The sequence below is a fragment of the Lipotes vexillifer genome, unplaced genomic scaffold (assembly GCF_000442215.2).
Source record: "Lipotes vexillifer unplaced genomic scaffold, Lipotes_vexillifer_v1.1 scaffold606, whole genome shotgun sequence".
Lineage (NCBI taxonomy): Eukaryota > Metazoa > Chordata > Mammalia > Artiodactyla > Lipotidae > Lipotes > Lipotes vexillifer.
In genome coordinates this window covers 472,411-491,168 of record NW_006780574.1, presented here as the reverse complement: position 1 = coordinate 491,168, position 18,758 = coordinate 472,411, and the positions used below count along the sequence as shown (strand labels likewise).

The 18,758-nt window shown below is 36.6% G+C and overlaps 1 protein-coding gene across 1 annotated transcript in view; it reads right to left on the bottom strand.

The window, feature by feature from the left end:
• The window catches only part of LRP1B (LDL receptor related protein 1B), a gene marked incomplete at its 5' end in the record, with an annotated part of 1,013,530 nt that overhangs the window by 679,038 nt on the left and 315,734 nt on the right, over positions 1-18,758 (bottom strand). The window contains one exon of the mRNA XM_007453725.1: positions 6,928-7,110. Within this exon, the coding sequence (XP_007453787.1) occupies positions 6,928-7,110 (183 nt within the window). The remainder of the gene's footprint in view (positions 1-6,927; positions 7,111-18,758) is intronic.

Genomic DNA, 18,758 nt, shown 5'->3' with positions numbered 1-18,758 from the left:
GAAGGCTAGATCAAATTAACATTTCTACTAACAGCTGGGGGCCCTATTTTCCTTATAATCTTGTCATCAATGTATAATGTCAAAGGTTTCATTTATTTTCCCATTCTGAAGAATGGCATTTCTGAGTTTCTTTTCCATGAGAGAAGGACTTTCCTCCCCTGATTCCCTGACTATAATATACAGTTGATCCTCAAAAAACGAGGTGGTTAGGGGCACAGTTGAAAATCCAAGTTTAACCTTTGACTCCCCCCAAAGTTAATTACTGATCACCTACTGTTGACTGGAAACCTTAACATATATCTTGTATGATATGTGTATTATACACTGTATTCTTATAATAAAGTAGGCTAGATAAAGGAAAATGTTATTAAGGAAAATCATAAGAGAAAATACGTTTACAGTACCTACCTTATCAATACCATAAGATTATGTTGTCTATTCACAAGATGAATCATCTGTCAGTGCCTACATCAATATTGTCTTATATGATACAAAATACTGTAGATTTTATATGTGTTACTAACACTAGACATCAAAAATGAAAAAAATAATGTGAATGAGATTTATATTTACAGGTATAATAATTCATGCACTGATAATGAAGAAGCAGCAATATGATTACTTCATGGTAGCCCAGGTATACACTAATGGATGAATTGTTATAAATTTTTTATGGCATATAGTATTACAGTCATATTCAGATTACAGCATTACAAACATCATTACATTAAAAAAAAAATACCTGTGATAATAGGCTTTCTCCAATGATGAGAGAAAGAGGCATACTGTACAGTAATATGATTCTTTGAAAGCAAAGTTATAAAACATTAGGAAAACTAACACATTATTAATTTTATGTTACATATCACTCACTTTATATCTCTGTTAGGATAGGCTATCCACTTCAATACAAATCTTGCACATGATGTTCTACATCATGAATACTTAGGTGATAATAATGATGATGACACAAAAACTTATCATACAGTTCTTGCTGCACAGTTATTAGATTTTTACACAAAGACACTCACACACATATACCATACAGCAGATAAGTTTATTAATAGTAGGACATGATGATTATTTACTATTTATTAAGTGGAAACAGACCATCATAAGAGCCTTCATTCTTGTCATCTTCATGTTGAGTAGGCTGAGAAGGGGGGAGGAAAGGAGAAGATGGTGTTGCTGTCTCAGGGGTAGAGGCAGAGGTGGAGGAGGTTGAAGGGGAGGCGAGAGAGGCAGGCACACTCTCTGTAACTTTGCAGAAATACACTGTAATTTCTCTCTTTTACGCTCTTTCAATACTCTAAAAATGTTTCTATATGGTACTAATTCTTCTTCTATCATTTGCTTTTGTTTTAGTGCCTGTATCGTAGAAGGGTTCATGCCATAAAAGAAGCCAAAAGCATCTTGAATAATTGTAACCCTTCTGCCAAACTGCCTAATGTTAGCTTTTTCCTGGCACTGCTTCTTCTCAGTCTTCTTCCTTATCATCTGGCACTAGTTCAGAAGCATTCATCTCCATCAAGTTGTATTTTGTTAATTCCTCTGGTATGGTGTCTATTAGTTCTTGAATTTCTTCAAGATCCATATCTTAAAACCCTTCACTCCCCACAACCAACCTGTTCTGCCATATCTACAGTCTCTTTCATAATTTCCTTGATTGGCTCTCCTGCAAATCCTGTGAAGTCATGCACAACATCTGGACACAGTTTCTCCAGCAGCCATTTATTGTTTCGGGTTTGATGGCTTTCACAGCCTTTTCTGTAATAATGATGGCATCTTCAATGGTGTAATCCTTCCAGACTTTCATGATGTTCTCTCTGTTGGGGTCCTCTTCCATAGCGTTGACAATACTTTCCTTTGAGAAAAGGAAAAGGCTCATTTTGTGTAATGAGCCTTAAAGGGCCTATGACTCACTGATCTAGGTGCTGAATTAGAGACATATTGTTTGGGGGTAAATAAACCAGTTTGACACATTCAGTGTTGAATTCATGGGGTTCTGGGTGGCCAGGGGACATTGTCCAACATCAAAAGAACTTTAAAAGGCAGTCCCTTACTGCAAGGTACTTCCTGACTTCAGGGGCAAAGGATTAATGAAACCAGTCCAGGAAAGTGTTTCTCTTTGTCGAGGCCTTCTTTTTGTACAACCAGAAGATTGACCAGCTGGTATTTACTTTTCCCCTCAAGGCTCAGGGGTTTGCAGCTTTATAGATAAGGGCAGTCCTGATCATAAGCCCTGCTGCATTTGAACAGACCAGTAAAGTTAGCCTATCCCTTTCTGATTTAAATCCTGGTGCTCACTTCTCTTCCTTACTAATAAATGTCCTTTGTGGATTTTTTTTTTTCCAGAGTAGGGCACTTTTGTCTGAATTAAAAACCCATTCAGGCAGATAGCCTTTCTTCTCAATGATTTTCTTAATGGCATCTGTAACTCATCTGCTACCTCTTGGTTGGCAGAAGCTGCTTCTCCTGTTATACTGACATTTTTTAAAGCCAAGCCTCTTACTAAAATTATCAAACCATCCTTTGCTGGCATTAAATTCTCCACCTTTAGATCCTTCACTTTCCTTTTGCTTTAAGTTGTCATAAAATGACTTCACTTTTTCTCAAATCATATTAGAGTCTTTAGGTATACCTTTCTTATAGCAATGGTACAGTCACATAAAAGCTGCATTTTCAATACAAGATATAAAGGTATTTCAGAAAAAGTGCAAGGTTTTCACACCTGCTGGCATAGCTGCAGCAATGGCTTCACAAATTTCCTTTTCTTCTCTTACAATGGTCCTTATGCTGGATTCATTATCTTGAAATGATGGGCAACCGCCACTCCAGACCTCAATCTACAGTATATATTAATCAATTCAACTTTTTCTTGTAATGTCATGACTTTTCTCTGCTTCTTGGGAGCACTTCCAGCATCAACAGTGGCACTTCATATGGGTCCCATGGTGTTATTCAAGGTTTATGGCATTGTGCTAAACATGATGAAAAATACGCAAGAACCAAAAGAGATCACTTTTTTTTTCGATATGCAGTTTACTGGAGAGATAAACTGCTCACCTGGAGATGATTAGTGTCACATGACGTTTTAAGCAGATGCTAGCAACACTTGAGCTCACTGAAATAGCAGCAGGAGGTAGCTACAAAATTATTACAATAAGTACTACAGTTAACTTTTTGCAGTTATTTAATACTGTATCTTTACATTTGTTTAGACTTCTGTTGACTGCAAATGGCACCATGTCTGATATGTTAAGTGTTTGTAAGTTTTGATAAATTTTAACTTTTTATAATAGATTTGTGTAGATTTTATGGTAGCAATAGATAAAATAGACAAGTATCTACATACATTTTATGCATTCATGATGTACCTTTTAATTAATTTTTTTCAATATTTCTAGGCTATGTGGTTCCTTTGTTTTTTCAAATTCTTGCCAATCTCCAAAAAAGTTTCCAATATATTTATTTTTAAAATTTTGCATATAAATGGATGTAGTTCAAACCCCTGCTGTTCAAAGGTCACCCTAACTGCAATTTGTGAGAGACCAGATGTGGGAGAGTATAGTTCTTGGTCAAAGATAGACCCTCTGAGATTAGAGACTCTAAGATGATAATGGTTGAATTGTACTTTAACTTAATTTAGCCCTCATTCTTTCCTTCATTGGAATAAAGAAACAGTAATGTGCCTATGTTTTTATACTAATGATAGCAATTTATGTATAAAAGCCATTGTAACCAACAAATATAAATTGATTGCCCTGAAAACTTTTAAATGCTCAAGCTAGTATTCAGAAGTTTTTAAAAAATAAATATGAACTCTGAATTCAACATCTTGAATAGTTTAAAGGTCTTTTAGCTTGTAAAGCTGAGAATTTAATTAAACTTAAAAATATCACAGGGCTTCCCTGGTGGCGCAGTGGTTGAGAGTCCGCCTGCCGGCGCGGGGAGCACGGGATCGTGCCCCGGTCCGGGAGGATCCCGCATGCCGCGGAGCGGCTGGGCCCGTGAGCCATGGCCGCTGAGCCTGCGCATCTGGAGCCTGTGCTCCGCAGTGGGAGAGGCCACGACAGTGAGAGGCCCATGTACCGCAAAAAACAAAAACAAAAACAAACAAACAAAAAATCACAAAGATTATAGATGTGTACATATTTTTAATCCAATGTGTATATTTGTGGTTCACTTTAATATCTGCAATGTTCATAAATATTCATACATTGTGAATTATTACTCCTCAAGTAGTTTGATACATTTTGCTTTACTATATTTAAGCCAGGGATTAAATTAGAAGCAGATCAATGGTTAAATTACTACCTTTCACATTCTGTGGATATTTATTCATTCATTCATTCATTTATTGTGAGAACACTTAAGTTCCACTCTTAGCAAATTTCAGTTATACAATACAGTATCATCAATTATAGTCACTATGTTATACCACGTTTCCCTTTTACAATGCAACATGAGTTTTATTGCAGTTCTGCTTTTTAATATTAAATTTTGGTTTACAGTGATGACCATTTGATACAAACATCTTAACATTATTAAGTGGATAACTCAAATCCCAAATCAACATGCATAAAAATGTCTCTCAGGATCCAATTCTCCAAAGATATCCACTGTGTGGGATCAAAATACACTACTTCCGAAATATGACACTTTATCATAAGGATTCTTTTGAGCTGAAGCATTTGAGATTCAGTAGATGCAGAAAGAAGTCTTGTTGTAGCTTCCCCTATCTGACTAAAAGCATAAACTTTTGAGAAATGAGAAGTGCCATAAAATACTTTCTCAGGGAAGTTCTAAGGCCATGAAGATGATGGGAAGTCAGTATCAAAATGGACCTACACAAATGTTATTAACTAGCCTTTATCTTCCATTAGTTTTCCCATATATTTACCTTTCCACAATTTGCCATCCCTATAAACTCAAAGTCCTTTTCCATTGTCTTGTCCCCTCTGTGTGGGTAGAGGAAAAGGTTTTTTCCTCCCTACATCAGCCATCTTCATCGTAATTCAGGTTTATTTTTAAGTTGAGTCATATTCAGAAAAAGCTGTTTCATAAGTTCATTGCAAAATACCAATACACACATACAAGATAAATCACAATCACTTGAAATTTTCTATTAACTTTACTTAACCCTGTTATTTATTATTTATATGTTTTCTCTCTATGTTTTCTGTCATAGACAGTTCATATCAGTTTTTACTAACATACAACTTTTAGAAATTACTTTATTATGAAGGCATTTATAATTTCTTTCTTCATAAGGAAATTTCAGCCTGGTTTTACCTCTAAATTTGCTAAATCTTGATAGCATATTCAGTTAGTTTTAGCTCAGGATTTTCCAAGTAAATTAATATTTTTATGTTGTTTTCCTATAGCCTTGCTAGCTCCTTAGTCGTATACCTGTTAAAGATTGTTATCTGATATATTTCAGCATTAGTCCAATCAAACAAATGCCAGAAGCAACAGGAGAAAAAATATGCACTTAAAATAATGTTAGCCTGAGTCAAATAATTGGCTCTTTGGCATTAGAATTAGCCTGTTAAATAAAAACTTGCTTATTTAGTTAATAATTCATTCATTTAACAAGTTATTCATCTATTGATTTTCAACTAATATAAAATGTTCCATTATGATAATTTCTAAACTCAAAGTCACATTCTTCTAACCAATAACTCCCAAACTAAGAATCTTTATGTAATAATTGAAAAGAGTTACCTGTTAAAAATATTGTTGGAAAAATAATCATTTGAAAATACAACTCCCTCACTAGGAGTAGGCCTCAGGATTATTTATTTACCTATGTCCATGTTAGCTTATATTTATTTCTTTAACTCTTATTTACAGGCTTAATTATACCCAGGAGGTGTGTTTAAGAAAAGAAACACAATTCCTTTTTATATCTTTAAATGCTCATGGGCCATGAGGTTCCTAGAGTATCTGTTTACAGCTGTGATAACTTTTCATTTCTATCTTTTGGTTGAAATACTTAATAAAGGGCAAAATGTATCACCAAGAATTCCTGATTAAGCAATTTGGAAGCAATTTCACATTAAGAAGAACTCCCAGAGATGATTCCAGAATGTATCCTAAAATCTACAGAAAATTCTTTCCATGGGTTATTTGGATAATGATACCAATCATTTCACAAATTATACTACAATAGTTAATTCTCTAAACTTCAGCTCATCATCTGGCATAGAGAAGGAAGTAAATAAGTGAGTTTTTCATGTTAGGTAGCACCTTCTGTATGGAGAAAAACAACATGGAAACATCATAATATTAGAATAACATTTAAAAAAGCTTCAGTGACTCTAAAAACAAATCAAAGGTTTGAATGATTTGAAAGTCATCACTTTCATCTTAATGGAGTCTAGCGACAGCACAATAAAATTTAAGAAACTGGTCGAAAATAAATGCATATAATTATGCCTTTTTTTCCCTAGTCTTCTTCCATAAATTTTATGGTAAGGATTTATCTATGAAAAGGGGGATGCTGTAAGTGGGTTTAGCACACATGTCTCTTTCTGGACTGTGAAATTCCAGACTCTGAATCCAGACTGCCTGGTTTCAAATCCCATTTCTTCCATGCTGGCTCTGTGAGCCAGCAAGTTAAAAATTCTTTTGACTTTTTAATTTGAGAAAGTTAAAAACTGCTCTCCGCCTCAGTTTTCTCATTGTGAATCAGCATGATGAAATGAGTTCATGCAGAGAACATTCTTAGAACTGTGCCAAGTCCACAGATAGTTCTCAATAAATGTTACCTACTATTACTGTCATGTACAGAATGTGAGCAAACCTACTAGAAACACAAGGATACTTTTTATAAAGGTGAGATATGGATTGAGGAGGGCCCCAAAGGAACCTACATCAAGGAAGCAGGCCTGAGGTAGAAGTTGAACCTAGTGTTCTGCTTACCTGTACTCCGACAGGAAAACTTGGTTTTGTGATCACACAATCGTAAGGTACCACTGCAGCCTTTTTCATCACTACCATCTTCACAGTCTTTTTCCCCATCACAGCGCCACAGATCAGGAATGCAATTTCCATCAGGGTGACATTGAAATTCATTCCCATTACAACCAGCAGGAGAACGAATCTCTTAAATTGAAATGAGGAAGAGAGGCAGAGAGAGGAAGACAAGAGAGGAATTATGATTTTACTTGATAATATTTTTTTTCAATTTTTTTCCTTCTTTAAGAATTATAATGATCCTAGAGAGAATCTATTTTTACTTTATTGTTTAATAGCTGCAATACTCTCTAGTATTTTCAAATTTGTTTTAGAAACTTTAATAATTAGAGAAAATAGTCCTTGCCTCCCACAAAATTCCTAAAAGTGATGAATGTTAGGAAAAAAAAGAAAGAGCAGTAAGATAGTACGTGGATATTCTGTTGTGATTTTAATTAGTATCAGTGTGATTGTTGAAGGTATTTTCTCTATAGCACATAAAAGAGATTTCATATTCTACTCCAAATGTTTAGACTTTTGTTGATCTTGTGACATCTCTTTAGATAATTTCTTTCACACTGGTAACAGGTAAACAACCAAAAAGAAAATAAGAAGTACATTCTGACTAACAAAATCTTTGAAGAATAATGTCCAAAATGTTGAAAAACAAAACCCTCAGATAATTAAAAAAATTATTCAGGACATAAGATTTCAAGTTTAGAATCAGAACAGACACAAAAGAATTTTATGAGGCACTATGCAATCAAAGTCAATTTATCAATTAATAATTCACATAGTGCCCAGATAACATTATCACTCAAAACCTGATGACTAAAAATATAGGTTAAATTTTGTAGGTAAGCATAAACAAGAATAAGGAAAAATAAATGTTGGGCATATAGATGCTTTTAGAGTATAACAGTTGAAAAATATGACTGTAATCGGCAGTACATTAAATTTGTATTAATATCTAATATTATGAGATATAATAACCAGAATCTCCAAATACTGTTGTAAAGTAAATATTTTAGTATACATTTTTCTAGACCAAAGTTTTAACATAACAAGTTTATTGTGCATCTCAGGTAGCTATAGCCAACAATTAATTTACATTATATCTATAAAAGCAATTATTCTACATCACTATAAAGTTGAAGCAAGTCCAGGTGAGTTTCTCATTACTTAATGAGCTGATTAGGTAGGAATTGTAAAACTAACAATAAACAGAAACCTCAGTTAAGCAGAGTTGGGAGACCAGAAGGGGAGATCTCTTACACCCTGCAGCTGTAGCAGAGCCCAACAGGAAGAAGAAAGACTCTTCTTTCCTGTCAAGGACTCAGCCTATGAAAATCCATGGACTCATTGTTTACTGGAGCCCTCGCATCTTCCTTTTTTACTGTCTATAAAAGCATTCCTTTTTCCTTGCTGTGAGGGAACTTGCACATAGCTCACCATGGTGCAGACTCCAAATTGCAATTCTTTGCCAATCCCAAATATACCAGTCTTTGCTGGAGAAATATCTGGCACTCTATTTGTTTTAGGTCAACATTTTGGTGGCCCATATGGGGACCAGAGAAGACTCTCGATGGCTCCGGCGCTGGTGAATATACAGGTGCAGTACCCACAGCTGAGTCTATTGTTGCTCACTGCTTTTCCTGCTGTCCCTGGAGTTTAAAGGCAAGTCTTTCTCTTAGATCCAAACTCACACCCTCTTTCCATCTGAAGCTCTCCAGGCTTTATTTAGAATCTACTTAAAGCTTTTGTCTTTCTGGTTAAGGCCTTGTTCTGCATGTGAGTACTTGTTCGGCACTTAGGTCTGATTTTGATATCAGACTCTTTCACTGAAACTGGTTAGCTTTGCGTATTCCCTTCGGAACAGGAACTGCTTCACCTGAAGCTGGCTAATCTTTGACCCATTCCTCTGAAAACAGGGGTTCTCTGCAACAGTGCCAGGTTTTTCAGCCTTTGGCCTATTCTTTTGAAAGGACGATTCTCTGGAAACTGGCTGAAAAAGCCTTTGGCCTGGCTCCTTTAAGCTGTTTCCTTTGAATTGGCTGGGATTGTCTTACAAGCTGTCTGAATCGAACCAGTTGTGCTGTAAGCTGTTTAAGCTGTTTGAAAATTGTTCTTTACTCTAGAGGAAAAACCTCTAGGAAATGAGACTCCAGTTATCTAAGTGTTTTGAAGGCCTCCTCCGTTATAGGGACTCTGGTCAATTTTATGTTTAAAAGCCACAGTCCTTCCTCATGGGCACTAACTAAATGGACCAACCTGACCAAATGCAATTTAGAATATCAATGGCTGTTATGGGGAATTTCAGAAATCCCCAAACTTAATTTCCTTAAAACCAAATTGGGCTACAATAGCTCAAAAATTTCCAGAACTGAGTGGAATGCTTATTTCAATTGGTATTTTGAGGCTTCCCAATATACTCAGGACTCTAAAATTGCCTCTCTGCAAAATAAGATTTTAAGATTAACTGAGGAAAAGAAATGTTGAAAGAAAGATAAAGTGGCTCTCAAAGCCTCAGGCTCTTCTTCCTTGGCGTCTTTGTCTCAGGCTCCACCTCTGGTGCCATCTCCCTCCTTCCTTTCTATGCTGCCTATGCCTCCACTGTACCCTCAATCCCCCCATACTCAATCTCTGGCCAAACTTCCCTTTTCCTCTGAACCTGTCAGAACATGTTTCTTTAAAATTAAGCCTTCTGAAGGTCCAGAGGCTAAATCTTTAATATCTTATACTCCCTGAACTAAGCTGAACTGTGAGCCATAGTCAAAGATTTTCCCAAAGTAACCAAAGATCCTCATAGTTTTGCTGAGGAATTTAATATAATCACTCAAACTCACCAACCAGGTTTCTCTAACTTATATCAGCTACTTCATATGCTCATCAGTGAAGGTCAGGCCCAGCACTGAGTGAAAATTGCTAATTGAGAAAATCCTGAAAGATGCCCAGCATTACAACCAGGAGAACAACCTGCTATCTTATTATGTGTCAGGCTCAGAAAATTGCTAGGCAACTTTACTGAGCAATTACTAGGGCTTTCCCAAAGCCTGTTGACTGAAACAAAATTCAGGCTTGCACACAAAATCTGCAAATCTGTTCATAAAAATTACAGTTGACTTTTGATTGTCTTTAAAGAAAATTCTGGTCTTCCTTCAGATGTTGATTAACGCAAGTAGCTTTTAACTCTTTGTTTATTAATGGGCTGAACTAAGATCCTTCCCTTTTAGTGAAAAGGACCAGCGTGAAATGGGAAACTATGTCCACTTCAGATTTAGTTAATCTGACAAACCACATTTCTTGTGCTCTATATGAATCACCTCAAAGGAAGACCATCAAAATTGTTAATCTTCAACTCCAACAAATGAAGGCTCCTAAACATACCCAAAACCCTCGTAGTTTTTGCTACTATTGCAAAGAACCAGAGCATTAGAAAAGAGATTGTTACAAACTTAAGTGCTGTAGAGCCTTCATCCCTCTAACCAGCCTTTCCAACACCCTCCAATTCTCAGTGGTGGGCTCTGAGGAACTGGAGGGGCTCTTCCCAATCCTCCCTCTTAACCAGCTTGGAGAAACATTTCTCCAAGAGGATGAATCTCTTCCAGTCCTAATTGATACCACACTCTTGAGTGCTCAACCCCATTACCATAAAACAGCCCCTGCCTTGGGGTACTAAAACAATTCAAATAGTGGGGATTTCTAATGAACCTCAAGAGGTTCCTATGTCCTAACGTATTCCCTTTTGTTTAGGCCCTTTGAGAGACACACATCCTTTTCTCCTTAGTTCCTCTACCCCTATCCATTTATTAGGCTGGAAACTTCTTAGAGAAGTATGCCAGAAATTCTTTCTCCGAAAAGGGGAAAACAATTCTAGACAGTGTCATCAAAGAACCAACCAGGTAAATTAAGTGGCCCTCTAACATCTTTTATTTGTTCTATCTCTGATGGTACTAGAGCAGATTCTGAAAATATGGATCATTTGTCCCTATTGAATCAGCTACCACTTTCCTTACTGGCAAAATCTCCAACTGATGTTTGCAAAATTCACAGTGCATCTCCCATCAAAATATAAACAGAATCCTCAAAACCTCTTCCCAGAATTAATCAATACCCTAAAGGAAAACCTTAAAGCCCATAATAGAAGAATACAGGCTCAAGTCCTCATTATCTCCTGTACTAGCCCCTGTAACACTCCATTTTACCAGTGAGAAAAGCAAAGGGCCAAAGGTGGAGGTTTTTTCAGGAACTCTGAGCAGTAAACAATACTGTTATCTTTCAATACCTTGTTGTTCCTAACTCTCATATGTTACTAACATCCTTTCCCACCAGAAATGAATTCTTCACTGTAACTGATTTATGCAGTGCATTCTTTCATATTCCAGTTGATGAAGACAGCCAACACCTTTCTGCCTTTACTTGAGAGTAAAAAAAACAGTTAACCTGGACAGTAATGCCTCAGGGATATACTGAGAGTCCTTCTTATTTTCTGCAAATCTTGAAGGCCGGTATGAATGATATAAAGTTCTCTAAGGGTTTTACTTTGCTGCAATATGTGGATGATTTGCTTCTTTGCCCTCCTTCTTAAGTCTCTTCACGGGAAGGCAGTGTCCACTTAATAAAGCTTTTGGCCTTAAAAGGACTTAAGGTCGCCAAAGAAAAATTGCAGTTTGCCCAAACCCAGGTTCAATATTTTAGTCATCCAATATCAGAACAAGGGCTACACCTAGATCCAGATACACTTCATCGTGTCCCAAGTTTCCCAAAACCCCAGACTAAGGGCTACTGTGAAGTTTTCTCAGACCAGTTGGTTATTGCTGAAATTGGATTCCAAATTTCTCTTTTAAAGCCAAATTTCTTATGTTTTTCTCAACAATAACAACCACCTAACCAGTTTTGTGGGAAGAACTGATTGATATAGCCCTCAAGGCTCTAAAGGAGAGTTTGATGAACCTACCTGCCTTTGGGCTTCCTTATTATCAGATTCCCTTTTACTCTTTCATAGATGACAAGAAAAGGGAATAACTTTGGGGTACTCACCAAAAACTTGGCGACAACCATCCATGCACAGGGTATTATAGCCAGCAGCTGGACCCTGTGGCACATGTATTAGAATCACTGCAGCCACTTCCTTGCCTTAGAATCACTGCAGCCACTGCCCTTTCTGTTAAAGCCACTGAGAAAATTGTGGGATGTCCTTCAATCACTTTTGTACCTCATGCAGTAGAAGTTCAACCTGAATTCTCATCATACTCAACACTTCTCAGCTAGCTGCCTCATATCCCGTGAAGTCCCTTTGTTATCTGTCCTTCATGTAACTCTTTTACATGATAATAACTTTAACCGGGCTTCTCTTCTCCCTTCTGTCACCAACAATGTCCTTCATGACTGCTTAATGTTGACAGACAACCTCCTGACTCCTTGTAATGATCTACAGGAAATTCCACTGGGTAGTGTTGACTTCTCATGGTTCACTGATGGTTCTTGTTTAAAAGGTAACAATGACAAATACTGTGGTGGTTCTGTTATTATAACTCCTTTCGATGTTGTTAAGGCAGTGTCTTTACTTATGACTACTTTGGCCCAATAGGCATAAATTACACACCCTTACACGGGCTTGTACTTTAGTCAAGGACAAAAGTGCCAGTGTTTATACTGATAGAGATATGTTTTCAGAGTAGCTCATTGATTTTGGAATGTTGTGGAATGTTGCTTCCTTATTTCCAGTGGAAATAAAATTAAAAATAGTCCTTATGTTCAGGAATTATTGAACACAATACTTTTACCTTCCATTTTAGCTATCATTAAGATTCCGATGCAGGCTAAAATTGACTCTCTGGAAATGAAGGGAAATCACCTTGCTTATATTTCTGCAAGGAATGCTGTCCTTAAAGGGACCAACAGTAGCCAAACCTCTGTCATTATCCAAAGGGACATCTCCCCAAATGATAATTTAGAAAAACTGACTACAGAAGCCTAACAATGGGACTCAGAAAAGGAAAAACAAGATTGGAAATTTAACAATCGTTTCTTTGGAAAAAAGAGAAAGCTCTGGTTTGGACCAAATAACTCAGTACTACCAGAGACTCTAAAATCCCCACTCCTCATCATACTACATACACTAAACTATTGGTCTGTTGACAAAATGATGAATCAATATTGTTGGGGAAACATTAGCAAGGCTGCAAAAAGTGCCTACCTCACTTGTCCTACTTGTCTGAAGTACAATCCAGGGAAGCCTATTTGTACTGCTCCTGGATATTTTAAACTGTCTAATGGACAATTCAAAGTCTGGAAGACGGATTTCATACAACTTCCTCCATCTCATGGATATAAATATGTTTCAGTCACAGTCTGTATGTTTTCCCACTGGACTGAAGCCTTCCCTCACAGACAGGCTATTGCCTTTTCTGTGGCTAAATTCCTTTTGGGAAAGATTACCCCTACTTGGAGGAGCTCCTCTCAAACTTTATAGCAATCTGGGAATCCATTTTAAGGGCCAGGTGCTTTGACAAGTCTGTGATGTTTGGCTGGTTTTACAACACTTTCACTATGGTTACAACCCTCAATCCTCAAGTATAGTTGAACACACTAATGACATTTATTATTACCAACTGGCAAAATTTGTAGAGGTCCTCCAAATACCTTGGCCAAAAGCACTGCCATTGGTCCTTTTAAATTTCAGATCCATCCTTTTGGGAATTCATAAACTTTCACCCTTTGAGATAGTCACAGGATGCCCGATGAACTTGACTCCTGCTTTTTTTATCCATAACTTATAAAAGGAGAGATACTGTAGTATTGAAAAGGCCTGCTTGCTTCTATTAAAAATAACCAAGCTTTGGTAGAGCAATCTTTTCAGTGTGCCCTTGGGAGACAAATACCTTGGAACCTGGAGATTTTGTCTATTGGAAAAGACACTACCAGAAGAATTTCCCTCAACCTTGCTGGAAAGACCATACTAAGTGCTGTTAACTAACACTTGTGCCACCAAACTCCAAGGAATAGACTCTTGATTCACGTGACGCACCTAAAGAAGGTGCAGAATCCTGACTGGACCTGCACATCATTCAGTGACCTGAAAGGAAATACTTTTCGGAAGTTGAGGCAGTCGACATCTGAAGACACAGCTTTCCCAAGTTATCTATACCAGGCCTGTTGGAAGTTTGTCACCAACCTTCGACGCTGACATAAAGATTCAGATGATCTCCAGGGTCAATGATCTTGATAACGTATGGACTTTAAATAAAAAGTGCCTGAGAGTTCTCCCTCCTGCCCCTCCTTGTTACTTAAATGTGACCTTACTAGGTTTCCAGTCTGAGACACTACTGGAAATGGTCTTTCCTGACACTGAGGGGCAAAAAGCCACTGAAACTAGAAAATCTGACTCTTGATCAGTGATGCTTTCAGCAAAAGATCTTAATCAAAAGATAAAAATGTAAAAAAAAAATTAATAACAAGAATCCTCAATTAAATAGAGGTGAGAGACCAGAAGGGAAAGCTCTCATATCCTGCAATGACAGTAAAGCCCAGCAGGAGAATAATGACACTTCTTTCCAGGAAAGGACTCTGTCAATGAAAATCCTTGGACTCTTTGTTTACTATAGCCCTCCCAAATTTCATTTCCTTTCTATAAAAGTGTTCTCTTTCCCTTCCCATGTGGGAACTTGCACACAGCTCACCAGTGTTTCACACCCTAAATTGAGATTTTCTGCTGATCCTGAATAACCTCATCTTCACCGGAGAAATATCTGTCAGTCAGTTTGCTTCAGATCAACAGAATCATGTGGTTATGAGTTAGGATTAGACTAAATTAAGGTCAAAGCTAATAATAACACTTCTATCACCAAGGCAGCTACTTAATCTTCTGAGACCTCTGTTTGTTCACATGGAAAGTAGAGAGCCTGCAGGGTTGTTGGGAGGAATAAATTGGATATGTGTAAATGATTATGTTCACTAACATTTTTTGTTGTTATTTTCTATGATATAAATAGTTCATTTCCTGATTTGTTTATTTAAATAATTTCAACAACTATGTCAGTTGATACAATATTTTAAAGATGCACAGAATAGACTTGCTTCTACTGCCCAAGTATTCTTCAAGTAGTAATGCTGAAATAACACCTAACTAAAAAAAGAGATAAAAAGGATCCCCACTGAAGTAAGAGTAAAAAAGTTCTGTTGGTAGAAAATAGGAATTCCAATTCACTGAAAACCTAATTTCCAAAAGTAGCTACTCCTAAGAACACATAGTAATTATACCCGATTTAAAGAGAAGGGGCTAAGTTTAGGCTGGTATTGAAGTCCTTTCCAAAAACAGAGACTTTTTCTACTTTCCTAATCATCCAAATTATTCTGACTTCGGATATATAGAGTCTTCATGATGTAACAAAATACTTGGGTGCGTAGACACAATCAATAAAGATGGTAGAGTGTCTGCACATTTGGATGATATATATGAAATGTGATATAGCCACTTCCTACCATATTTAATTGAGTATATGCAGAGTGCCCTATTTAGCAGTACAACTTAACTACTACAGTGGTAAAGAATGTTGAGACTGGTTTCACAAACAATATACTGTGAAGCCTTTAAACTTGGGATCTTTTTAAAGGTAACTTGAAAATCCTATGTGATTTCAGTATCCAAGAAGAAAAAAGAAGACAAATCAAATGGAGTTCTAAGGCGTTTTCAGCTCTCTAAGTAATTCTATGATGAAGAAGACAACTTCCATACAGCAGCGAATGGCCTTTGGTTCTTTTTCCTAGTACTTAACTTTCCAAGAAAACAAAACTAAACAAACTTTGGCTCAGTTGAATTTTATAACCTGTTGTATGAGCTCAACCAATAACATACAAAAGTTGTATTTCAGGTTATTCTCACCCAGTGATTCCAAATACTTAGTAAAGAATAGAAGGTATGGTCTATTGATTTTTTCTACATTCTTTAAAATAAGAGTTGAAGGCTGACAGCTCCCATATTAAATCTGTCCCTCAGTATGTTTAATTTAGTAAACATGCTATTGACCTTTTAAAAATCTAAAGCTTTCCTATAAAAATCTCGCTTTCCCAGTTCCTTGAAAAGTAAGATTCTCGGGTTAGCATCCTCATAAGGTAACAACTACTGCCTGCTTTGTATGGAGCTGGACTGAATTTTATCAATGACTCCCTGTTATAACAGAGAGACAGAGATATTCCTTTATATTTTACTTTTTCCCTAACAGATTTTTTCCTTGGTGGAGGTGGGCAGTGGGCCAACTGCTAACACCCTTTTCTATTGTTTCTTATCTACTTCTGAGAAACTGTAGGAAAAATTTTATTTCACTCTTACTTTAATATTAATACTAACTTTACTGTCTTTACAAATTAGTTTTTCGTCTTTATGAGTTATTTTAATGGCTATTTGTGAATAATCCTGAAACTCATCATGTTTCTCTCTTTGCAATAGTTTTTAAGAATATAGAGCCAAATTTATGGATCATTTTTCATGATATGAACTTGTTTATACGAATCTCACCCTCAGATTTATTTACATTACTCATCCTTACTTTGCCTTTGTTTGGTTCCTTCCTCTTTATAACCTTTAATCTTTCCAGGTTATAACTTAGATTACTTCTGGAAATGAACAGAGGATTAAGTAAATAACTAAACAAAATAGTAATATGTAAGGAAAACTTGAGAAGTAACACATTTTACATTAAAAATGACCTAATTTAGAAACATTTTAGTAGCCTAAATAAAATTAAACAGTATATGCCAAATTCTATTCCATACATTCATTCCTCTCCTCATCTTTTATTTCTCCAAGGTCAATGTTGCCTCAAAAATGTGGGCAGTAATGGGAGGAATTCCATGTTTCACTAATTATTGTGAGTACAATGCTTTGCCTCTTCTAAACATATTTTGGACTTGGTTTCAAAGATCTAGTTCTTTTGAGTTATGTTCCTCAACAATTAACTCAGTGATTTAATGGGAAATTCTCAAGGAGATTATGTAAACTTAGAAATCTGGAAAGAAAAACCCGATTCAAAAAGAGACTTGCAAAATAGAAATTGTTGCTTTGGGAGAAGGAAATGCTTCTCCTGATCCAGCAATATGGTAACTTTACATATAGACTTGTAGTCTTTTAGCTCAATATTATTTACAGAAGAAAATAAGTTGTGGTCACACAGATCAAAGCAGAATCTATGAAGGCAGAGAGCATGCTACTACTGTTTGAGATTTTTAAAATTCTATTTGCATTTCTTCGCTTTGCTTGGTATTGTTTTGTTTATCTATTTGTGCTTCATAAGTGAATATACTCATTTGTTTTCTTATTCTAAATAAACATTTATCTTATAAATTTAAATACAAATGTGGTATTTCCCTGAGGCTTTTCTTTCCTTCTTTTTTTTCTTAAACTACACATGTCCAAACTTTTGTGGACTATCTATTAAGCGGTACCATAAACAGATTACAGCAACTTTAAAATGAGGATATAGTCTGGAGAAGGAAATACAATATACCATCATAAATATTCAAATCTAAATGGTGAAACAATTCTCCTCTAGATTGCCTTCCTGTGTACATTTTATCTGTTAATGTCCGTAATTTTTTTTTGACACATTTTACTTAAAAATATATGTATATATTTATCTAGGATTGGGTCTCTTATTCTGGTGTTTGTAGATTCAAGAGATTCATGGGTAAGCCTTAGGAATTCATAAAATCTCAGAAACTATACACGATGCTTCGTGCTGACATGCCTTTTTTTCCCCTGTGGAAGGGATTCTGAGCTTTCCTTGACTCCTACAGCAGACTCTAAGAGGAACGTGGAGACCAGTTTCACACTTTCCTTTCTTTGTCACCCATTCCATATACCTTGCATATAAATGGTAGTTTATATGGTATTCAATTTTGCTTATACTTCAAATTATCTAAGATTTGATTAAAAGCCAGTGAAAAGAAGGATCACCTATCTGCTCCTTTTGATTTTAATTAAACGTAAATAAATAGAACTGCTCACTGAGAGCATCCCATTTCACAGAAACAGAAACTTTGTCTGTGGTTATACATATGATAAGCAGTAGGGATGATATTTAAGCCCACACAATTAAATTTTAGAGCCTGTTTTCTTTACCACTCTCCCATTAATAAATAATTATATAAGAACATAAACTAGATTCATCCAGAAAGCAGTAAATGCAATGAAGAAAATGGGTCAGAGTAGTGCTATATAGGAAAAAAAACATACATCACTTCTGATTCACAATTCATTGGCCAATGCTAGTTGCATGGGGTGGGGCCCCATCATGTTGGTCACACCCAACCACAAAGTTTCCAGGAAGTACCATCTTATCATGTGCCCAGAAAAAGGAAAAAATTGAACTATATTGTGAACATCTTTGATGACTATCATAAGGAGTGAGTTGGGTATAGGGAACATCTTGACAGCGTGATCAGAGATGCCTCTCTAAGGAAAAGAGCCAGCCAAGCAGGTTAGGGTAAAGAGCATAGTAGGCAAAGGGAATAACAAATGCAAGGATACTAAAGCAGGAAACAGACTTTGTTTTTATAGACAGAGAACAAAGTGAATGGGGGTGGGTTAGAAATGAGATCTGAGGGGCTTCCCTGGTGGCGCAGTGGTTGAGAGTCTGCCTGCCGATGCAGGGGACATGGGTTCATGCCCCAGTCCAGGAAGATCCCACATGCCGCGGAGCGGCTGGGCCCGTGAGCCATGGCCACCGAGCCTGTGCGTCCAGAGCCTGTGCTCCACAACGGGAGAGGCCACAACAGTGAGAGGCCCGCGTACAGCAAAA